General features: G+C 34.9%; 2 protein-coding genes across 2 annotated transcripts in view; both read right to left on the reverse strand.

The window, feature by feature from the left end:
- The window catches only part of LOC110569121 (obscurin-like), a 136,403-nt gene that overhangs the window by 61,618 nt on the left and 52,575 nt on the right, over positions 1 to 22,210 (reverse strand).
- LOC135273675 (fibrous sheath-interacting protein 2-like) lies at positions 28 to 15,819 on the reverse strand. The gene is made up of 5 exons (XM_064373431.1): positions 15,745 to 15,819; positions 14,449 to 14,549; positions 4,789 to 4,835; positions 2,453 to 2,496; positions 28 to 1,297 (listed from the first exon to the last, which is right to left on the reverse strand). The coding sequence occupies exons 1-5, from the start codon at positions 15,808 to 15,810 to the stop codon at positions 1,226 to 1,228; spliced, it is 330 nt and encodes a 109-aa protein (XP_064229501.1). The 5' UTR covers positions 15,811 to 15,819; the 3' UTR covers positions 28 to 1,225.

Here is a 22,210-nt window from a genome sequence, read left to right on the forward strand (position 1 = left end):
TTTTTGTCAGGATTTTACATCCTCGTTTGGAGACGTTGGGCTTGGGAGTTTCTGTGGACAAAGTAAACAAGAAGAATATCTTTATTTTTGGATGCTGATGTCAAATACCTTGCCTAAGGTTATATGAGTAAACAGTGACCCAGCTGGGAATAGGGTCCAGGCTTTCTGACACTCATGGCATCATTATGCCTACTGTCCTATGAGACATCTTTAGTCAGGTATGCAAAGTTCACTTCTCTTTTCCCAGCAGAACACTCTGAAAATGTCTAATGAGTTAAATGGGAACATAACTTTCAGCTCTATTCAGTGTGGACACCTACTTAAGAATGCTCAAGAGAAGGTAGAAGTACATTAAAAATACTATAAATTCTCATCTACTTTGAGTAAATTTTCCATTGATTGATCCCAAGTGGTTCTTTATGTCATATGAGACAGGATTATGTAGGTAATAAAAGAGTTTCTATTTGGATTTTTTTTGCACCATTTATTCAGCATGAGGCTTTAAAAAATATAATCATATTACTTTAACAAAATTGTTATTTTATAGGTAAAGAAATAATCATTTATGTACTTTTCTGATACTTCATAAGTTTTAATAGGGCCACTAAAATTGCATATTTTCTTGATTGTAGTAAATGATACTCAAAGGTTATAAACTTACATATAAAATTTTTATACCCAGATTCTTTGGAAAAATTGTAAGAACTTGGAACAATCTAGCATACCAGTGATGGTAGCTGAGTAGCAGCTCCCTCCTGCGAAGGCAGCATGCCATCTCCCATGAGCCTCATGCCCCTGCTCAACCTGCTGCTGTTGTTCATAGTACCTTCCTTACTCTTATGACCATTTGAGTGTGTAGACAATGACGATGCTACATGAGACTGGGATTTGAAACATAGCTCTGCCGATCATTAGCTGGGGGGTAACCTTGGAAACCTATTGTCATTTTTCTCTTTAATGATTCTCATTTTTTTTCTTTAAATGAAATGTGGCTAGCTGGTGCCTGACACATTTTAGTTAAATTATCCATTGTTGCCTTGGTGTACAGATAGAGAACTACGTAATTTACTGCAAATTGGCATTTGTACAAACAGTAAGAATATTCTTTCAATCCCATTTTGGTAATATGCAAGGGGAGAGCCACTCATTTCCAGGATAGTAATCACAAATCCTAAATTCAAAATCATACAATTGAGAGCTTAATTATACCAGTTGCTAAAATAGCTCATTTTGTACCTGAAATGTTTGAAGAATTTGCATTGCCAACATCCTTGGATCTTTCAAAGATGGTGATAAACTGCCAAAGCAAATCGAAATACAAACTGAGTCTTTCACTGGACACTAAACACTAGATATACCAATAAATCCTCAAATCCACTAGATATACCTATATATATCACTATAGCACCTTCCATAAAATATATCTGTGCTCTGCAATCTCAAATAATTGCTCACCGAGACTGAGGCTCATAGTTTTTGTGAAGTAAGATGCCTAAGATTGACCCTTGTTATGAATGCAGGCCTTGGCTAACACGAAATGAAGGTCAGTGGTTCAACCATATTAACTCATGAAAAATCTCAGCTCTGTCTTCCCCCTCTATCCTTTGATTGAATTGACAAAAGTTAAAAACCCTTTTCTGAAAAATGATGTAATGATAAGGGGAGAGAAATGATGATCACTTTGTAACTCCAAATTTTATTTTATTGAAGTCTTAGCCACTGCAAAGTTGGTAGCAATAAAGTGGCTCTGTGGACCTGACAGTGCTGGAATTGTGTCTCCAATATTAGCTTTACTCTGTAGACCCTTATCAGTTTTAAGTACAGGAGCAGCAATTGTCCCAGAGAGGCATAAAATAGCCTGGGGCAGGTGAATGAAAAAATGTCATCTGCTAAAAATCAATAAAATAAGGCTTAAATACATGAAATATAAAAGGAATGTGCAGTGTCTATATCAGGTAAAGAGCAGCAGATATTACTACAAGAGTTTTACCATAGTTCTTCCAAGAAGACTTAAGTGTGCTCATGTATTAAGTTATTGTAAACAAGATACTTGAGGAATCAAATGGGGCAGAGACAATGTAAAGTATTGATTCTCAACTTAGGCTATATCATCACATTATCTGTGAAAACTTTTTTCTTCTAGGCTCTTTCTAGAGACTGTTGCAACAGAGCTAATAAACGAAATTGTACTTAGATGCTAGGAAAAACCAGTGTATTATTTGGTGCACTTAAACAAGGAATGCTGACTTAACCCAAAGATTTTGTTAGGATATTTTAATATACCAGGGACAGGCCTCAGCTAGGGAGAGAGAACAGGGTGTAAGAAATTGTGAACAGGAGAATGCTTCCTGATATACTACAAATCACACCACACAGTCCCTGACTATGAAAACCGAATTGTGCTTAACTAGGTCCCAATACATTCCAATTAAGGATAATTTAAAATACTTACCTCAACACTGCTTCTATTCTCTGGCTTTTGTTCCTGAGAACTTTCTGTAGAGATTTAAAAAAAAAAAAAGTAAAATAGTCTCTTTCTGAGGCATATATATTTGTTGACACAAATCTGATCATATTACTATTTTTCACCAAACAATCATAATTTAGGCAGATGGAAGAAGTTGTTATTTTAAGTGTACTGAGAACAACAGTGAAATGGGTGAGAGCCCTAGAATGCTGGGGCATGTCTTATCCCTTCAGTTAGAAATTATGAAAGATGAGGCCGGGAGTGGTGGCTTCATTTTAGGCCACCACTTTGGGAGGCCCAAGTAGGTGGATCACCTGAGGTCAGAAGTTCGAGACCACCTGGCCAAAGTGGTGAAACCCCGTCTCTACTAAAAAAAAAAAATACAAAAATTAGCTGGGCATGGTGGTGGGCACCTGTAATCCCAGCTACTCAGGAGGCTGAGGCAGGAGAATCACTTGAACCAAGAATACAGAGGTGGCAGTGAGCCAAGATTGTGCCATTGCACTCCCACCTGGACAAAAAGAGCAAAAATCTGTCTCAAGAAGAAAGAAAGAAAAGAGAGAAAGAAAGAGACAAAGAAAGAGAAAGAAGAAAGAAAGAGACAAAGAAAGAAAGAGGAAAGAAAGAAAGAAAGAAGAAATGTAACATAGTTGGAGAGGCAAGCTCTATAACTTAGCAGTTATATATCTATGCACAACCATTCAATCCCTATAAGCCTCTTTGTTTACCTGTAAAATGAGAGATTATAGACGATTCTTAATAGTGCTTCCAGCTCTACCACTTTCTGTACATACTTAAAAGCAGATCATTACAATAAAGAGGAGAGTACTGATATTATTAAATTGTAACTTTTGGGACAATCAGGAGAGCTTTGAGGCAATGCCTGGAGGAAATTTGGTGGAATCTACAGAACCAAAAGTTGCCTGAGTAGGTCAATATATCAGTGAAAGAAATTCAGTCAAGGAGCTAGAAATGACACTGAGAGAAGCTTCACAACAACCCACTGCTAGGGAAGCAGCTAACCTGCTAAGACAGAAAATCTGTATTTGAATCTTTGCTTCGTTGCTTAGAGCTTTGTGAACATTGAACATCTAACTTCTCTGACTCCATTTTCTCATACATATGTGGGAATGAGACTGTCTTCCGTGGCTATCTCACAAGCGGCCACTGAGATATCATATAAGAAAACATTATGCATTTTATATAGCTACACTCATCAAAAGCCAACAAAAGGAATATGCAGATAAAGGAATAACTATCTAAAATACCCTTTGGGCCAATATGGGTTCTAAAAAAAAGTAATAGTAAAATATCAATCAGCTCAAATATGAGAAGTGATTAAATTATGTGATAAAATTGGTAAGATTTCACTGTTGCTTGATAATCTTCCTAAAAACTGTTTGTATCTATATTGCACATAATTGAACAAACTTTGTTTTACATGATTGAGGACATTTGGGTTTGCTACAAGGGCCATGATTCCAAACATATGTTTTTAAGTTTCTAGGGTATACGGGCATCCAACTCCCCAGAAAAACTATGAAGTTATTTTGATGAAGCAGCAGAGAAATATTCCTGATATTTGTGGGACCCAGATGTTCAGATTTAAGTTATTTGAGATTTTATTGAATATTCTATGAATTAGGAATGCATATATCTGGCCTTGATCTTTCCACTGAATTTCAGACTTAAATACACAATTGCTTACGTAACATCTCAACTTAAAGGTCTAAAGGATATCTCAAACTCACATAACCAAAAAAGAAATCGTGTGCTCCTCCTTCACCTTTGGTTCCTCCCATAGTCTCTCCTATCTCATTAAATGCCTGTATCTACTATAAACCATGCACTGTGTTAGGCTCTTGGTGATACAGCTGTGAACAGACATAAATCTCCAGCTTTATGAGGGTTACATTCTGGAGAGATAGTCAAAAAACAATTAAAATACACAATAAACAGAAAGTGCTATGCAGTAAAGCAAAGAACTGGGATAGGTAGCACCATAATCAGAATTAAGTTGCAGTTTCAGAGTGTGATCAGAGAAGACCTCACTGAGAAAGTGACATTTGAGCCAAGATCTGATATGCAGATCCAGGTGAGAGAGTACTACAGGAGGCTCAGCAAATCCAAGGGCCGTTAATGAGAAAATGTTTGAGGAACAGCAAGGAGGTTAGGGTAATTGGAATGGATTGAGCCAGAAATAAACAGAGGAGGACCTTAGATAGGGAATAGTTTTTAGTTTGATGACTAAAAAAAATTATTAAAGTAGTAAACAACATTTCCTTTTGAACACTCTCTAATTTCAGAAAAAAGAATCCAACCTTCTAATATTTCAGCACTTGACTCTGAGTAACAATCTTCATCCTCTCTAAAACAAAAGAAAAAAGAGCATCACTTTAGGTATATTTAATAAATGAAGAACTTACTGGTTAAGCTAAAGAACAGTTACTCTTCATATGGAAAGAAACCTGAAATAGTTTATTATTCACTGAGATTCCAAATCAAATCAAAATGATTTCTGACTGACTTTTCCCCCTACTTTTACAATTGTGGTTATACATACATTAAATTTACAATTTTAACCATTTTAAGTGTATAGTTCTGTAGCATTAAGTACATTTACAGTGCTGTGCAACCATTATCATCATCCAGCTCCAGAACTTTTTCATCTTTCTTAACTGAAACTCTATGCCGATTAAACATTAAAACCTAATTTCCCTCTTTCCTCCTCCCCTGGAAACCACTTTTCTACTTTCTGTCTCTATGCTTTTTGACTGTGCTATTGATGCATCTGGTAGTGTGCATCATAATATCCTTCCTTTAAAGCTGAATATTTATAACATTGAATATTTATAACACGTTTATTTACTCATCTGTCAGTGGACATTGGGATTTGTCTATGGTGAAAAATGGTGTACAAATATCTGTTTCAGTCCTTGCTTTTAATTATTATGAGTATGTACAAAAAAGTAGAATTGCTTGATCATAGGGTAAGTCTATGTTTAATTTTTGAGAACCCCTCAATACTGTTTTCCACAGTGACTGCACTATTGAAATTCCCACCATCGATGTACAAGAGTTTCAATTCTTTACACCCTTACCAGTGCTTATTTTCTTTTCCCTCCCTTTCCTTCCTTCCTTCTCTCCTTCCCTCCTTCCTTACTCACTCCTCCCTCCTTCCCCACTCACCCCTCCCTCCTTCCCTCTCTTACTTCCTTCTTTAGTTATCTTAATGTGTTGAAAGTGGTATCTTGTTATTTTGATTTGTATTTCTTTAATGATTAGGGAAATGACTGAAAATCCTTATATTGCCTATATTCAAGTCTATTCAAGTCCTTTGGACCTTTTTTTTTTTAATCCTTAGCATACAGGTTTATTAGAATTTTTGTAGGTTATTGAATTCTTTTTCTTTTAAATTGCATTTTAGGTTTTGGGGTACATGTGAAGAACATGCAAGATTGTTGCATAGGTACACACGTGGCAGTGTGATTTGCTGCCTTCCTCCCCTTCACCTATATTTGGCATTTCTCCCCATGCCATCTCTCCCCAACTCCCCACCCACCACTGTCCCTCCCCTATTTCCCCCAACAGACCCCAGTGTGTAGTGCTTCCATCCCTGTGTCCATGTGTTCTCATTGTTCAACACCTGCCTATGAGTGAGAACACGTGGTGTTTGATTTTGTGTTCTTGTGTCAGTTTGCTGAGAATGATAATTTCCAGGTTCATCCATGTCCCTACAAAGGACGCAGACTCATCGTTTTTGATGACTGCATAATATTCCATGGTGTAGATATGCCACATTTTCCCTGCCTTTGGGCATTTTTAATTGGGTTGTCTCACTGATGTTGAGTCATAGGAATTATTTTCATATTCTGAATATTAATTATTTACTAGATGATGTACAATTTGCAAATATTTTCCTTCATTCCGTGGGTTGACTTTTCACTTTGTTGATTGTGTCCTTTGAAGCACAAAAGTTTTAATTATAATGAATCACAATATATCTATTATTTTCTTGCCTGTACTTTTAGTATCATAACAACAAAAACAACAACAAACATTGTTAAATCCAATGTCATGAAGCCTTTCTCCCATGTCTTCTGACAAAAGGTTTTTTGTTTTTTTTTTGAGACAGACTTTTGCTCTTGTTACCCAGTCTGGAGTGCAATGGCGCGATCTCGGCTTACCGCAAACTCCGTCTCCTGGGTTCAGGCAATTCTCCTGCCTCAGCCTCCTGAGTAGCTGGGATTACAGGCACGCACCACCATGCCCAGCTAATTTTATTTTGTATTTTAAGTAGAGACGGGGTTTCACCATGTTGACCAGGATGGTCTCGATCTCTTGACCTCGTGATCCACCCGCCTCGGTCTCCCAAAGTGCTAGGATTACAGCCGTGAGCCACTGCGCCTGGCTTAAGTTCTTATACTTAAATCTCAGATTCATTTTGAGTTTATTTTTGTATATGGTTTAAGGTAAGGGTTCACCTTCATTTCGTTTGCTTGTTTTTTGCATGTGAGTATCTAATTTTCCCATCACCACTTGTGGAAAAGGACATCCCATACTCACTAAATGGTCTCGGTTCTCTTGGCAGAAATCATTTGATCATATATGGAAGGGTTTATTTCTCAGCTCTTTATTCCATGTCCTTGCTCTATAAGTCTATCTTTATGTCAGTATCACACTGTTTATGATAGCTTTGTAGTAAGATTTGAAATTTTCTGATTTTTCTACATCTTTGTTCTATTTTAAGGTTGTTTTCCTATTAAAGGTCCTTTGAGGCACTAGTGAACTTTAGGATAAATTTTCTATTTCTACAAAAAAAAACGTGGTATTCTGATAAAGATTCCATTGATTCCATGGATTACTTTGAGTAGAATGAACATTTTAACAATATTAAACCTTCCAATCCATAAGCATGAAATATCTTTCTGCTTATTTTGTAGTTGACAAAGTCACATTTTTCAATTCCTTGGTTAAATATATTCTTTTTATTCTGCTTGTTATTAATATAAATAGATTTTTCTCCTTAATTGTCTTTAGGTCGTTCATTGTAAGTATATAGAATGCAGCTAATTTTTCTGTTTTGATTTTATATCTGGCAACTTTGCTGAATTAATTTATTAAATATAATAGATTTTTTGTGTGTATTCTTTAGAGGTTTCTACATTGTGACCATGTCATCTATAAACAATAACTTTTCTACTCTTCCAATTTGAATGCCTATCCCTCTTTTTCTTGCCTAATATTTCTGGCTAGCACTTCTACTACTATGTTAAATATAAGCGGCAAAAGTAGTCATTGTTTTTTGTTTGTCCTTGATCTCAGAGGAAATATTTCATTTCCTTACCCTGAGGACAATGTTAGCTGTAGATGTTTCATATGTGATCTTAACAATGCTGAGGTAGTGTCCTTCTCTTTCTGGTTTGCTGAGTCTTTTTATCCATGTAGAAGTGTGAACTTTTGTCAAGTAGTTTTCCTGCATCATTTGAGATGGGTGTGTGTGTGGGGGTGTGTGTGTGTGTGTGTATGTATGTATGTGTATGTTTCCCTTTCATTCTGTTAATGTGATGTATTATATTGATTTTCTTTTCTTTTTTGATAGGGTCCCATTCTGTCACCCAGGTTGGAGCAAAGTGGTGTGATCACAGCTCACTGCAATCTCAACTTCCTGTGCTCAATAAATTCACCTGGCCAAGCCTCTTTAGTAGCTGGGACCACAGGTGCACAACACCACCCCTGGCTATTTTTTGTATATATTTTTTTGAAGAGATGGGGTTTCACCATGTTGCCCAGCCTGGTCTCAAATACTCAGGCTTGAGCAGTCTGCCTGTCTTAACCTCTCAAAGTGCTGGGGTTATATGCATGAGTAACTGCGCCTGGCCTATTATTGGTTTTTGTATATTGAAACTTGCTTGCATTCCTGGGATAAATCTAACTTTGTCGTGATCTATAAACCTTTTAATGTACTGCTGAATTTGGTTGGCTAATATCTTGTTGAAGATTTTTGTATCAATATCCACCAGTAATATTGGTCTGTAGTGTTTTCTTGCAGTCTTTGGTCTTGGTAATAAGCTAATGGTGGCATCATGACTTTGGAAGTACTTCCTCTTTTCAATTTTTTGGAAAAGTCTGAGGGGGATTAGTGTTAATTCTTTAGTTTGTGACATCCATGAGTGAAACTATCTGGTCATGAGCTTTTCTTTGTTAGGAGGTTTTTCAGTTATTGTTCCAATTTCTTTACTATTTCTAAATTTGTTCAATATAATTTAGCATAATTCAGTCTTGACAGATTGTGTATTTCTAGGAATTTATCCATTTCATCTGGAACATCCAACTTGTTGGACACACAGTTATTCATAGTACCCTCATATAATCCTTTTTATTTCTGTAAACTCAGTTGCTATTTTACCTCTTTCGTTTATGATTTTGGCCGTCTTTCTTTCCTTAGGCAATCTAGCTGAAGACTTGTCAATTTTGTTGATTTTTTTTTAATGAACCAACTCTTGGTTTTATTGATTTTCTCTACTGTGTTTTTATTCTTTATTTTATTGCTGTTCTAATCTTTATTATTTTCTTTCACTTAACACCTTTTAGTTTGTTCTTTTTCTAGTTTCTTAAAATGTAAAGTTAGGTTGGTGGTATAAGATCTTTCTTATTTATTAATGAAGAATTCAAAACTATAAATTCTCCTCTTAACATTGCTTTTGTTCTATTCCTTAAGTTTGGTAAGTTTGGTAAGTTTCCTTATCATTTCTTTTTTGGCCCATTAGTAGATAAGTATATTGTATATTGTTTAATTTTCACATATTTTAAGCTGTTTTGGCTTTCTTCTGCTGTTGACTTCTAGTTTTGTCTCCTTGTAATTTAAAAATATATTTTGTATAAATTCAAACTTTTAAAATCTATGAAGACTCATTTTGGGGCCTAAGATACAGTTTATCTATGTGTGCTATGTACATTTGAGTATATGGTGTATTTTGTTATTGTTTTATATAAACATATCTGATAGATTCAATGAATCTATAGTGTTATTCACGTCTGTATTAGTCTGTTCTCATTCTGCTATAAAGGTCTGCCTGACACTGGATAATTTATAAAGGAAAGAGGTTTAATTGACTCACAGTTTCACACGGCTGGAGAGTCCTCAGGCAACTTACAATCATGGTGAAAGGGGAAGCAAACACCTCCTTCTTTACCTGGTGGCAGGAAGGAGAAGTGCCAAGCAAAAGGGGGAAAATCCCCTTATAAAACCATCAGATCTCAGGAGAACTCATTCACCATCATGAGAAAAGCAGCATGGGGGTAATTACCCCCATGGCTCAATTACCTTCAACCTGGTCCCTCCCACGACATGTGGGAATTATGGGAACAACAATTCAAGATGAGATTTAGATGGGGACACAGCGAAACTATATCAACATCCTCTATTTTCTTATTTTGTTTAGTTGTCTCTCCATGATTGAAAATGGCCTATTAAAGTCCTTTACTATTATTGTAGAGCTGTTTATTTCCTGTTCAATTCTGTTAGTATTTATTTTATATATTTTGGAGCTCTGATGTTGGTTCATACAGACGCTCCTTAACTTATAATGGGGTTACTTCTCAACAAACCCATTTTAAATGAAAAATACCATACATTGAAAATTAATTGAACACATCCAACATACCAAACATCATAGCTTCTCCTAGCCTACCTTAAATGTGCTCAGATCACATACATTAGCCTGCAGTTTAGCAAAATCATCTAACACAAAGTATTAAAAATATTGTATAATATATTGAATACTGTACTGAATGTGTATTGCTTTCACACTGTCATAAAGTTAAAAAATTGTAAGTCGAATTATCATTAAGCTGGAGACCATTTATGTATGTTTTTAATTATTATCTCTTCCTGATTTGAATTGATGCTATTATCATCATATAATGTCCTATTTTTTTTTCTCTCTTTTGGTTTCTATTTGCAAAGGTGTATATTTTTCCATTCTTTCACATTCAACCTACATGTGTTCTTAGATATAAAGTGAATATCTTGTGAATAATATACAGTTGGATTCTGTTTTTAAAATCCACTTTATCATTCTATATCTTTTGATTAAAGTGTTTAACCCAGTTATACTTCAAGTAATTAGAATAGAGAAAGATGTTCTTTTGCCATTTTGTTGTTTTTTGCATCTTACAGTTTGTCCTTCATTTCTTCCATTACTGTCTTCCTTTGTATTTAGTTGAGCTTTTTAGTGACACATTTTGATTCAGTTCTAATTTCTTTTTATGTACATTTTATGGATATTTTCTTTGTGGTTACTACAAGGATTATGTATAACATCCTAAAGTTAAGATTCTGTTTTTTAATTGATACCAAATTAACTTAATTGCATACAAAAACTCTACTCTTTAACACATTTACTCCATAATCAGTTTATGTTATTGAGGTCCCAAATTGTATCTTTTCATATTCTGTACCTATTTGCATAAGTTTATAATCTGTTTTATGCATTTGTCTTTTAAATCCCTTAGAAATTAAAAGGTGGATGTATGAGCTAAATTATAATTTTTTTTTTATATTTGTTCATGTATTTATATTTGTTAAAAATTACGTAGTCTCATATGTGTCTGAGATACTGTTTGGTATAATTTCATTTTTCTTTTTAACTTGAAGAACTTTCTTTGGTATTTCTTTTCAGGTAGGTCTAGTATTAATGTATTCCCACAGCTCTTTTTCTTGTCTTGGAATATCTTAATTTCTCCTCATTTTTCAAGAACATTTTCTTCTGGATGTAGAGTTCTTGTTTGACCGTATATTTTTTTCTTTCACTATCCAACTGCCTCTTGGCTTATAACTAATGAGAAAACCACTAGAAATATTATGAGAGTTGTTTGTACATGATGTATCACTTTCCTTTTTCTACTTTAAAGATTCTCTTTGTCTTCTGAATGTTTAATATGTGCCTCGATGTGGCATTTTTGTGTTTGTTCTGCTTGAAGCTTTTTAAGCTTCTAGAATTTGTGTATGTATATAATTCTTCAAATTTAGTAAGTTTCAGCCATTTTTTTCTTAAAATAAACCCTCTGTTTCTTTCTCAAACTCTTCTTCTGGAATTTACATAATGTGTATATTGTTCTGCTTGATGGTGTTTTCACAATCCCTTAGGCATTGCTCACTTTTCTTCCAGTGGTTTCTCCTTTTGGTCTTTAGACTTGACAACTTCAAATGACTTGCATTCAAGTTCACTGATGATTTCTTCTGTCTGTCCAAGTTTGCTGTTAAGCATCTCTAATACATTTTTTAATTCAGTTATTATATTTTTCTGCTCCAGAATTAACTTTTAATTTTTATTAGCATACAATACTTGTACATGTTTATGGGGTATATGTGATGTTTTAATACAGGTATACAATGTGCAATGATCAAGTCAGGGTAATTGGGGTATCCATTACCTCAAGCATATATTGTGTCTTGTGTTATGTGTTAAGAATAGTCCAATCCAACTCTTTTAGTTAATTTAGAAGATATAATAAAGTATTATTAACTCTAGTTGCCCTAATGTGCTACCACAACCAGAATTTCTGTTTGGTTCTTTTTTATAAATACTCTTAATATTTTAATTTTGTTCATATATATATTTCCTAATTTCCTTAGTTCTTTGTCTACCTACATTCTTCAACATATTTAAGATGGTTGTCTTAAAGTTTTTGCCATGTAGGTCCAACTGATATGCTTCTTCAGAAACATTTTCTGGGTATTTTATTCTTTCAAATGAGCTAAATTTCCCCGTTTTTTTTGTATGCTTCGTGGTCTTTTGTTAAATATGAGTATTTGAAATAATAAAGAAGCCACTTCTTCTAGTGTCTGCTGATTGATGTGGAAAATCTTTACTAATTAGTGGGACTTTGAACCTTGGAGACAGTCCAAAGTGAAGACAGACTTTTTCAGATCTTTGCTGTGTATGCAGCTTTCAAGCCTATGTTTGTGCTTCCTCAAACCCAATTTTTCTGAGCTGCTTTTAAATGATTTAATTTCACAAAGAGTCACTCTTTGCTCCTTCTCAGGAACTTAGATGTTCTACAGCATCTCTCTCTTCTCATAATTTCTTGCCCAAGATGTTTATGGTTCTGCAGTCCCCCTGTAGTTTTCATGAATTGCGGCAGCTATCCACTACTTTCTGTAGTTTTCAGGCTTAAAACCAAACGATGACACCATTGCCTATTTGAGTTCCTAGTCAGGTGAAACAAAAATAATTTCCTAAGAAAGCCCATAGATAGGTCAGAACAAGATGTATTCTGTTTTTTCGACCAAAGGGAGGACACTGTAAATTGGGCTCCTTTCTCTTGACCATGTTATACCACGCTGGGAGGAAGTTGAGTCTAAGAACAAGCTAAACTACACTTTTTTTTTTTACTCTTTTGAACGTGTTTCTATCTTTCTCTCTTTCTTCCTCCTTCCCTTTCTTCACACCTCTCTCCCTCCCTTCCTTCCCTTCCTTTTCTATTTTATTTCCTCCTTCCTTTCTCTTTCTCTCATACTCTTTTTTTCTCTCTTTTCTTACTTCCTCTTTCACCTTCCTTCCTTCCTTTCTCTGTCTCTTTTTCTTTCTCTTTTTTTTCCTCTCTCTCTCTCTCTGAGTATCACTCTGTTGTCTAGGCTAAAGTGCAGTGTAAAATTATAGCTCACTGTAACTTCAAACTCCTGAGCTCAAGCAATCCTGTCACCTCAGCCTCCTGAGTAGCTAGCACTAGGTGCACATGACCATTCCAGCTAATTTTGTATAACTTTATTTTATTAGAGTTAGGGTCTTGCTATGTTGCCCAAGCTAAGTTTAAACTCCTTGCCTCAAGCAATCCTCATGCCTCGGCCTCCCAAAGAGGTGGAGTTACAAGCATGATGCACTATGCCCAGCCAGCTTTTTCTTGATTCACTATTCATTTGGTTGCCACAGACTGTTTTCCAGAGCTGTTATAAAGTTTGGTTAGTCAGTTTGTAGTTACTTATATTTTGTTTCCATGGGAAAATCAGAACCTTGAGCTTCCTGGTATTATCTTGCTTTAAAATTATTTTTATTTAATATTGTTTATGCCTGCTTTTTACTTCACTGATATAACCAATAGAGAGGTTCCAACATTATTAGTTATGTATGTTACAATAACATGTTATGTAGGAGGAAAGAGACAATGGTGAGTCAAAATAGGGTTATGTCAAAAAACAAAAACAAAAAACAATTCCAGCATGCTGAGTGAAAAAATAAATTACTAGGTAGATTTTTCTGTGTATATCATCAGTACTTCTTACCAGATAAAAAATGTTATCTTTTCTAAGTTATGTATAATTTTATAAATTTAAGCACAATTTTAGATATTTTCACTATTCTTGATAGAGTTATTAATCAGATTACAAGTCTACAGGGCACTTTGTTCCTCCTTGTCCCCTATAACTGTTAAGGTCCATATTTTGCTGCTAGTGTCATCCACATTTGGATTGTCTTTCACTTGCATAAGTTCTATCCATTCTTAAAGAGTCACGTCAAACTCCATTGCTTTCTATGATTTATCTCTGAATGTTCCAACTTACATTTCTCGCTCATTCCTTTGGATTCTTCTTATAGGCAATGAACACTAGCTTTGTGAAGACAGCTAAGCATGGCCCCTTTTGTACTGATACTACATACTCTATTTCTGGGCCATTACCTCTCTCATATTAGAAAATAACCTAATACGTTAACAAACACTGTAATAAGACTACAAAGAAGATACACTAGAAAGTGGTTTCAAAACTGGGACCTATAGGCTGGGTATCTAAAAATGCATGAGCAAATAGCCAGATGTGGCTTTGGAATTTTCCACAGTAGGGTTCCAATGAAAGGAAGAAGTGAGGGAAGGTCTGAAGCTAAATACTTGCTCAGTTACAGTTTTGCCAGGGGTCCCTTTCTACCCATAAGCTCTGGTTTATCAGACTTCTATATTTGGACTGCTTTAATTTCATGTACCTAGTAGATGAAATGAGATCTTCTTGGTCGCATGAAGATGAACTCATACTTCTGTGTATGAAGTAATGTGGTGGTTCATTAAGAAGATTCTTCTCTTCTTTCTGGAAAAGGACAAATCAGCTATTACTCTAAATGGAGTTTGAGATATAGTTTCTTACCTTATGGCATTTTTTTGCCATATAATCTACATTTTAACAGGACAAAGTTTTAGAAATTACTTAAAAGATGGATGAACCCTATAATTCTAATTAAAAAGTGTCTTTGAATATAATTAATTTGAAATAGTTCAGTGAAGATTACCCAAATTGTGATACTGGATTTTGAACAAATTTTAAACATAAATCTAGAACAATGTTGTTGAAATCTACCTCTAAACTTTAAAAACATTTAAAATCATATATTATGGGGTTCAAAAAGAGGAAGAACACAGATACAACTCTGATCAATTAGGTATCTTGCCAGATCAATCACCTTAACACATATTTTGATCTATTTGTTGCAAAGTCATGTGTACTTCTGAATTGAGCAGTTATATTTCTGTTATTTTCTGTAGTTCATCTAAGCTTTTGTTTTACCTTAGAATCACATCAAATGGATAATCAAGAGAATGGCCTCATCAGAATATTAAAAATAATATATTCTCCAAAAACATGTTATGGTATAGATTTTTGGACAGGACTAAACTCAAAAGGTCATTGAGACCCAGACCATCATTTGAGGGTTTGGAGCCAGCAACAAGAGATGTTAACCATGCTGATAGCAGGGATTATGGGCTAATTGTAAGGGTGATATTTAAAATATATAAATTATCTTGTTAAGGTGGGGTAAGTTGGTTATATAGCTTACCAAAAGGTCACCTAGCTACTAAGAGTCAGGATTCAAACCTAAGCAGTCTGAATCTCTGCGGATCTTTTTTTCTTCCTCCTACTCAGAGCCAATCTTCTGCTGCTGTTCTAGTGGCATTAGGCTCACCACACCAAATGTTCAATGAGTACTTACCAGGAAAAATACAAAAGGGTAGAAACCAATTGTTTTTAATAATTAGTTTACATGTTTCTTAACGGTTTCATTGTCTCTTTTCTTTGAGATTCTAATTAATCTAGTTTTTCCCCTATTATTTGCTTTCCTACAGTTGAGATTCACAGCTGTGCCTGGTAATTATTTCCCTTATTCTGTAAATATCACCAGGCTTGAGACTGAATTCATTCTTTTCTGACCAACTAAGATACATTATTGGGCCATATTTGTAAATCTATCTCCCCTTTCTTGTCACTAACTGTCATGCTTCTCACTTACCTTACACAGTGGCTTTTCCTCCCAAGATGAAGAGGCTGTTTCAGGCATGGCTTTTTTAATGGCCATGTCAAGCTCAGCAACAGCTCTTTTAACATGTGTCTCCTTAGATTCTATTACCTGATTTGAGGTTGCTTCAGTACTTTCAATATTTACACTGGCTGTGGTCTGACAACAGTTACATAGTGACAAAAGCTTTTTCAGTCTGCTAGTGCTTCGTGTTGACTTAGGAGAAACTTTGTTTTCTTCTGGCTTCTTGACTTCTTTTACTTGATCTTTAAATACTTTGAAGTCTTCTTCTGCCACAGTCTCTCTTAAAACAACTTCATCTTCGTCAGAATTGAGTTCTTCATCTATGTCATTTTTCAAATCCACTCGATCAATATCATGAGCCACTAATCGAAAAATAAGATCATTTTTGCTTTGCACATCTTTTAAGAGCTCCACCCTTGTAATATCAGGCTTTCTTTTATTCTGAAATGAATTTCTGCCAACAGCCTGAAAAAAAAGGTATAGCAAATATTAAAAACAAATGTCTAAGTCACTTTTCCTGTAGTTTGATTATACTGTAGCTATTTTTTTGTGATTTCTAGTTTTGATTTAAGTAATATCTTCAATTATCACTTAATTGTATATTAGCAATATTTTTAAAAGAAATAAAGTCAAATAAAAAAATATTTGTTGGCATGCATCACTTTTTTACATTTATATACATCAATCTAATCTAACTTACTCCAAAAGTCAGAGCAAGATCTAACATAATTAAATGACTTCTTCTTTGTCATTTATCTTGAATGTTTTGTGACAGAAGGAGACAGGATAACCTATTTTCCAAAAATCCTAGGTAAGGAATTATAGAAAAATCTAAATATACATACTTTCTTTCCTTTGTTTCTTTGTTTCTTTTTTTTTTTTTAGATAGAGTCTCTCCCTGTTACCCAGGCTGGAGTGCAGTGATGTGATCTCGGCTCACTGCAACCTCCGACTCCCAGGTTCCAGTGATTCTCCTATCTTAGCCTCCTGAGTAGCTAGGACTACAGGAGTGCCACTATGTCTGGCTGATTTTTGTACTTTTTTGTAGAGACAAGGTTTCATCATATTGGCCAGGCTGGTCTTTCTTTCTCTTCTCTGCTGTGCCCTTTGTTGAAGATAGATAATATTGGTAGACAGACTGGGGCAAATAACATGCCTTAACTGAGTTGCCCGTGTCTGCTGCTTTATTCTTTTGTTTTTAGGATGGCTTTTCCTTCCTTGAACAGGACAGTGGTATTTGTTTTAGTTTAAATATTCCTTTCTTGCACTCTGTGGTTATAAATGACTCAAGTAAAGAAAGCTTGTAACTAAGAGTAAGATTTGTGGCAGATAATTCTATAGATAATTAACTGAGTTTAGTTAATGTTATTTTATAGTCTGTTCACTTAATTTTTTTCCCAGGCAATAATTTATATATGAATGAAGACTACCAAGTATATGCTAATATAATGATGAGAACCCAGATTAAAAATAAAATTTCAGAGTTGGAAGAGACCATCATTTCTTCCAAAAAAGCAAGAGTAAAGAAGATTAAAGAAGTTTTAAACCATGATAAACTAAGAATTTTGGTGTGTGTTAGGTCACTCTTGCACTGCTATAATTAACTGAGACTGGGTAATTTATTAGAAAAGACATTTAATTGTCTCTCAGTTCTGCAGATTTTACAGAAAACATAGTGGCATCAGCTTCTAAGAAAGCCTCAGGAAGCTTCCAATCATGGCAGAAGGCAAAGGGGGAGCAGGCATATCACATGGAGATAGCAGGGGCAAGAGAGAGATGGGGGCAGTTGCTACACAATTTTAAATGACCAAGTAGCATGAGAGCTCACTCACTATCATGAAGACAGCATTAAACCATGAGAGATCCATCCCCCTGACCCAAACATCTCCCACCAGGAAGGAAATCACAGAAGAACCATGTCTCACTATCCACTCATTTTCCTGCCATTACTTTTGCACTTACCTCTAAGGGTTTTACATCCAGTCTTCCAGTCTTATCTAATGAGGCATGTCTTTCTCTCTTTCTATTTTCTAAATTAGGTGATTCTGAGGAGTAATTTCTCCCACTTATTGATGCTCTTCTCAGTTCTGCTATGCTAAGTCCAGTTCTTTTCAAACACTCCTGCTTAAGTTCCTCAAGAGGTTGAGTTTTTGTAGAAGTAACTGCTAAGTGTTCAGAAATAATTCTTGGATCTATTTTGACTGGTTTTTTCCCAACATACAGAACTATTTTAATAGGATATTCCTCTTCAGATGAAACTTGATCTAACTGTTCTTCCTCCAATTCAGGAATCACATTAATAGCATGTTCTTGTGCCTTTTGAACAATTCTGTTAATGTCTAGTTCTCCAGAGAAATCAGCATTTGAAATTGTTGAGCCAATTGTGTCTAATGGAAAACTTGAAACTCCATCAATAATTAAACTAGCCACTTTAGGAAAGACTGTGTTTGTATCTTCTATATCATAATAAAATTCTTTGTTGGTTCCTGATTGTTGTAGTATGTTATTATAAACAGAATTAACAACCTGATCAACACTTTCTATATTTTCTGGATTTAAACAGTGTTTTTCAGGATCAGAAGCTATTAGACTAATGCTACTTCTGGAAATTTCAGCTGTTACAGATTTTGTCAGTTGAGATGCAATTTTATGTAACTCAGGCTTTGATAAGTTTTTTTCATCTTTGCTTGAGGAACTTGGAAACCTTACTAGTTTAGCCAAGAACAAGGCCAACACCTCTTCTAAAAGTTTGGCATCTAATATCAAACCTTTTCTGGATGAAGACTTTTCCTTAGACTTCAGTTCATCAATAATTTTGGTCACTTTTTCCATAATTTTGACAGCTTCCAGAACTAATTCTGAATTTGATACTTCTTCCTCTACTTGAGGTTGAAATTCAGAATTGGAAATTGCATTCACTAATAAAAAGCCTATTATATCTGAGAGGACACTACCTTTAGCCATTAAATATTCAAATATAGAAGTAAAAGAACCAAAGTGCTTTAAAACACTGGTAAAAACAGAATTAGCTATGTTTTCAATAGTTGCATTATCAGCTGCAGGTACAGTAGGTGATTCCTTGGTGGGTGCTACAAGTTTAACCGTACTTTTGAAGATAAATTCTTGGACTGAATTTAATACTTTTGAAGTTATTTTTAGCATTTCAGTCTCTAAAGATTTGGTTCTTTCTTTATGCACGTTTGGAAATACAGATAAAAGCTTTGATAAAAATTTCACAGCAATTTCTTCTATTATGTTATAAGACAGCTTATGAGCATGTGATGGTTTAGGTAAGGGCACATCAGTAGTTTGGAAAACATCTGTAAGGATATTTTCAATGATGTTTTCAACTTCCACACACTGATGTGGAGTCAGCCCTCCACAAAAATAGCTCTGCAACTGATTGCCAGCCACTTCTCGTAGAACCAAGTCAACTATGGTTTCTGAAAGGATTTTGCATCCACTGGTGACACAATTTTGTATGATTTCTTGTGATCCAAACTGTGGCAAGAGCTTGTTATAAACAGACTGAACCACTAACTCAGTAATTTCATGATCATCAGATTGTAAGGATTCTACATACTGTAAAATCATATGTTTATTTTGGGAGATCTCTGTTGCAACTGCACTTACTAACTTCATTTGAAAGAAATCCAGTTCTGTGAACAAATTGTCCTCAAGTTTTCTTGTTTCTGTGCTGGATATTGTTGAGAAAATTTTAGATAAAAGAGCAGAAATCATATTCTCTAAAAATTTATGAGGTAATATTATTGTATATGGTGATGAAGTTTGACATTCTTTGCTGGCTGTTTGGGCCAACTTTTGGACCTTTTTAACAAGCTTCTTAGATTCCAGAGGGAAACATGCTGAAACTGAAACCTTATCACAAAATACCAAGTTAAGCTGATGTTGAAAAATTTCATTTATCACTGCACTAGTTAGTCTTCTTGCTAAATTTTCTCCATTACTGTTTATATTCTTACAAATGGAGTCTTGAGATCCATATTCATTTAAAATATTACAAACAGAAGAGTGAACAACTTTATTGACTAATGTTTTGTCAGTTGATGGTATCTTAACTGATGAAGGTTTTTTAGTCACTTTATCGACAGGTGGCATTTTATCTGCAGATTTTATCTTAACGCTGGATGGTGCTTCATCTGTTGTTGGCTCTTTTCCCACAGGTGGGAAAAACTGATTCCCCGTGTCTGGTCTGAAAACCTTAATTTGAGCATCTGAAAACTCCTTTAGCAGTAAATCGATGAGTTTCATAGCAGTGTCATAGAGTTTAGCTTGATTTTTCTCATCATGGACATTTTGACCTCTATCTTGTATTTGTGTTTCTGGTATGGAAGAAAAGATCAATTTTTTAACAATCTCGGTAATAATACCTTCTAAAAATTTAGCGGGAAAAATTCCAGGCTTATTTTTTGGTTGATACTGTGAATCTGTGGAGCTGCTTGCTTTCCCAAACAGCTTTTGTGAGATACTGCCTTTGAAACATTCTTGTTTAGCAATACTTTTAGAAATCCCAATGTTGTCAGTTAAGAAATGATTTTCTTTTTCTTTATCTAATTCATGTTTAATTTCTTGTAAAGTTTTTCTAGCCACTTGTTGTGCATAAGTATTTAATTTAGACAAACACAGTTGGCACAAGTTGGTCTCTCCTGACTTAGTATGATCTACTGAGCAATAGGAAAATTGCTCATCAGAATATGGATCTTTGGCTGATAATGCTTTGCTCAGTGTACTCTGATCTTGTTGAATAGGTATGGCCATTGGGGCTGTAAAGTTGACTTGGGAACAAAAGACGGATTTTACTTTGGAAGTAGCAAACGTTTCCAAATTTGTTAATATTGCCTGTACAATATCTTCAACTACATTTACCTTTGCCTCTTTGTCAGGAACACTGAATCTAGACTGAGAAGTACATGGATTTTTGTCCAAGACAGAGGACTTTCCTTCATAGCTGTGTTCGTGAAAAGAAACATTAGCTGAAAAATTGATAGTTTCATACCTATTTTTCCTTACATTTCTTTCTGTCATGGCAGCTGAATAAAGTTTGTGAAATACAGTGTTAACAATGTTTTCTGTTACTATAGCTATATCTGCTTCGGAAATTAAAGAATCTATCATTTTATCCATACACTGAACAGATGTTTGGGCAATTGGCTCATCAACATTGTGAGGCATGCCATGAAAATGAGAGTGGGAGAGAGAAAGCACATTTAATTGATTGATTAAAGTACTTTGAAAAATTTCATTCAAAATATTTCTTATGATGGGAGCAATAGGAGATATATTTGGTTCTTTGAGTTTTGCTTCAATTTTCCTTAAGGTTTTTTCTAGAGCCCATTGTTTAAGAGAATGTGTTTTCATTTCTTCTTTTTGTAGTGATCTATCATCAATAATTTTCTTCTCGGTATATGCATCATCTTCTAGAAATGAATCGGATTCAGCTCCTCCAGGAAGACTTCCATATATTGGCCTGTATCGATAAGTTTCAATGCCTCCCTCTTCAGATTCAGTTTGATTAAACATATCTGAAGATACTGCATCTAAAATTAATTTGACTACATCCATAAGAATCTGAGCCTCACGTGGTGGGGTTTTTACACTTGTCTTCAAGTCTGATGAGGTCACGTTTAATTCTGTTTGAATAGCCTTCATGATAGCACTTGATACCTTCTTTGCAGGCATGTATAACACAGACAGAAATGATTCTTCATGTGTCTCTCTGGAAATATTGGTGCTTTCACATTCCCAGCCCATCTTATTGCTTTTCTTATTTTCATCATTAATAGCATCCAGAATTTCTAAATATCCATTGGCAAACTCTTTCAGTTTAGCAAAAACAATATTAAGAATGTCTGAAGCTACAGTTCTCAGTTTATTTGGATGCATTTCTTTTGTGCTCTCTGCTTTGGAAGACACAGGAGCAACAGGTTTTGCTTTGCTTTGAGTCCCCTCTTTATTGCCCTCCTGAACCATTCTGGAAACTATGCTGGACATTATTTTGGTGGATTTGGCCATTTTCTCAAGAATTGAAGCAAATGATGGGTTGTCAATGTCAAGAGTCTCTGAGATGGCTTTTAATCCACAACTTGCAAAACTGGTATCCATGTCAACACCAGATAATTTTGCAAGGATATAATCAAAAATTGCTTTGGAAATTAACTGAATATTAGACTGCAATACAGCAGCCATTTTCTGATTCTTATTGGTAGTCTCCTGGCTTCCTAGGAGCTTGCTTAACATTTCATGTAGTGTTTCCTCAATTCTATCTAACACTTCCAATTTTGCATTATTTTGAATGTCTTTTTCATCATCGCCACTGTGGAGAGCACAAGGAGTAGCCATATATTTGTGAAAAGATTTTTTATCCTGCCTATTTGGCAAAATGCTTTGTTCATCAACGCTGTCATTTGCAGACTTT

This window comes from Aotus nancymaae, unplaced genomic scaffold (genome assembly GCF_030222135.1).
Source record: "Aotus nancymaae isolate 86718 unplaced genomic scaffold, 86718_ANA_hifiasm-v0.15.2.pri h1tg000008l, whole genome shotgun sequence".
NCBI lineage: Eukaryota > Metazoa > Chordata > Mammalia > Primates > Aotidae > Aotus > Aotus nancymaae.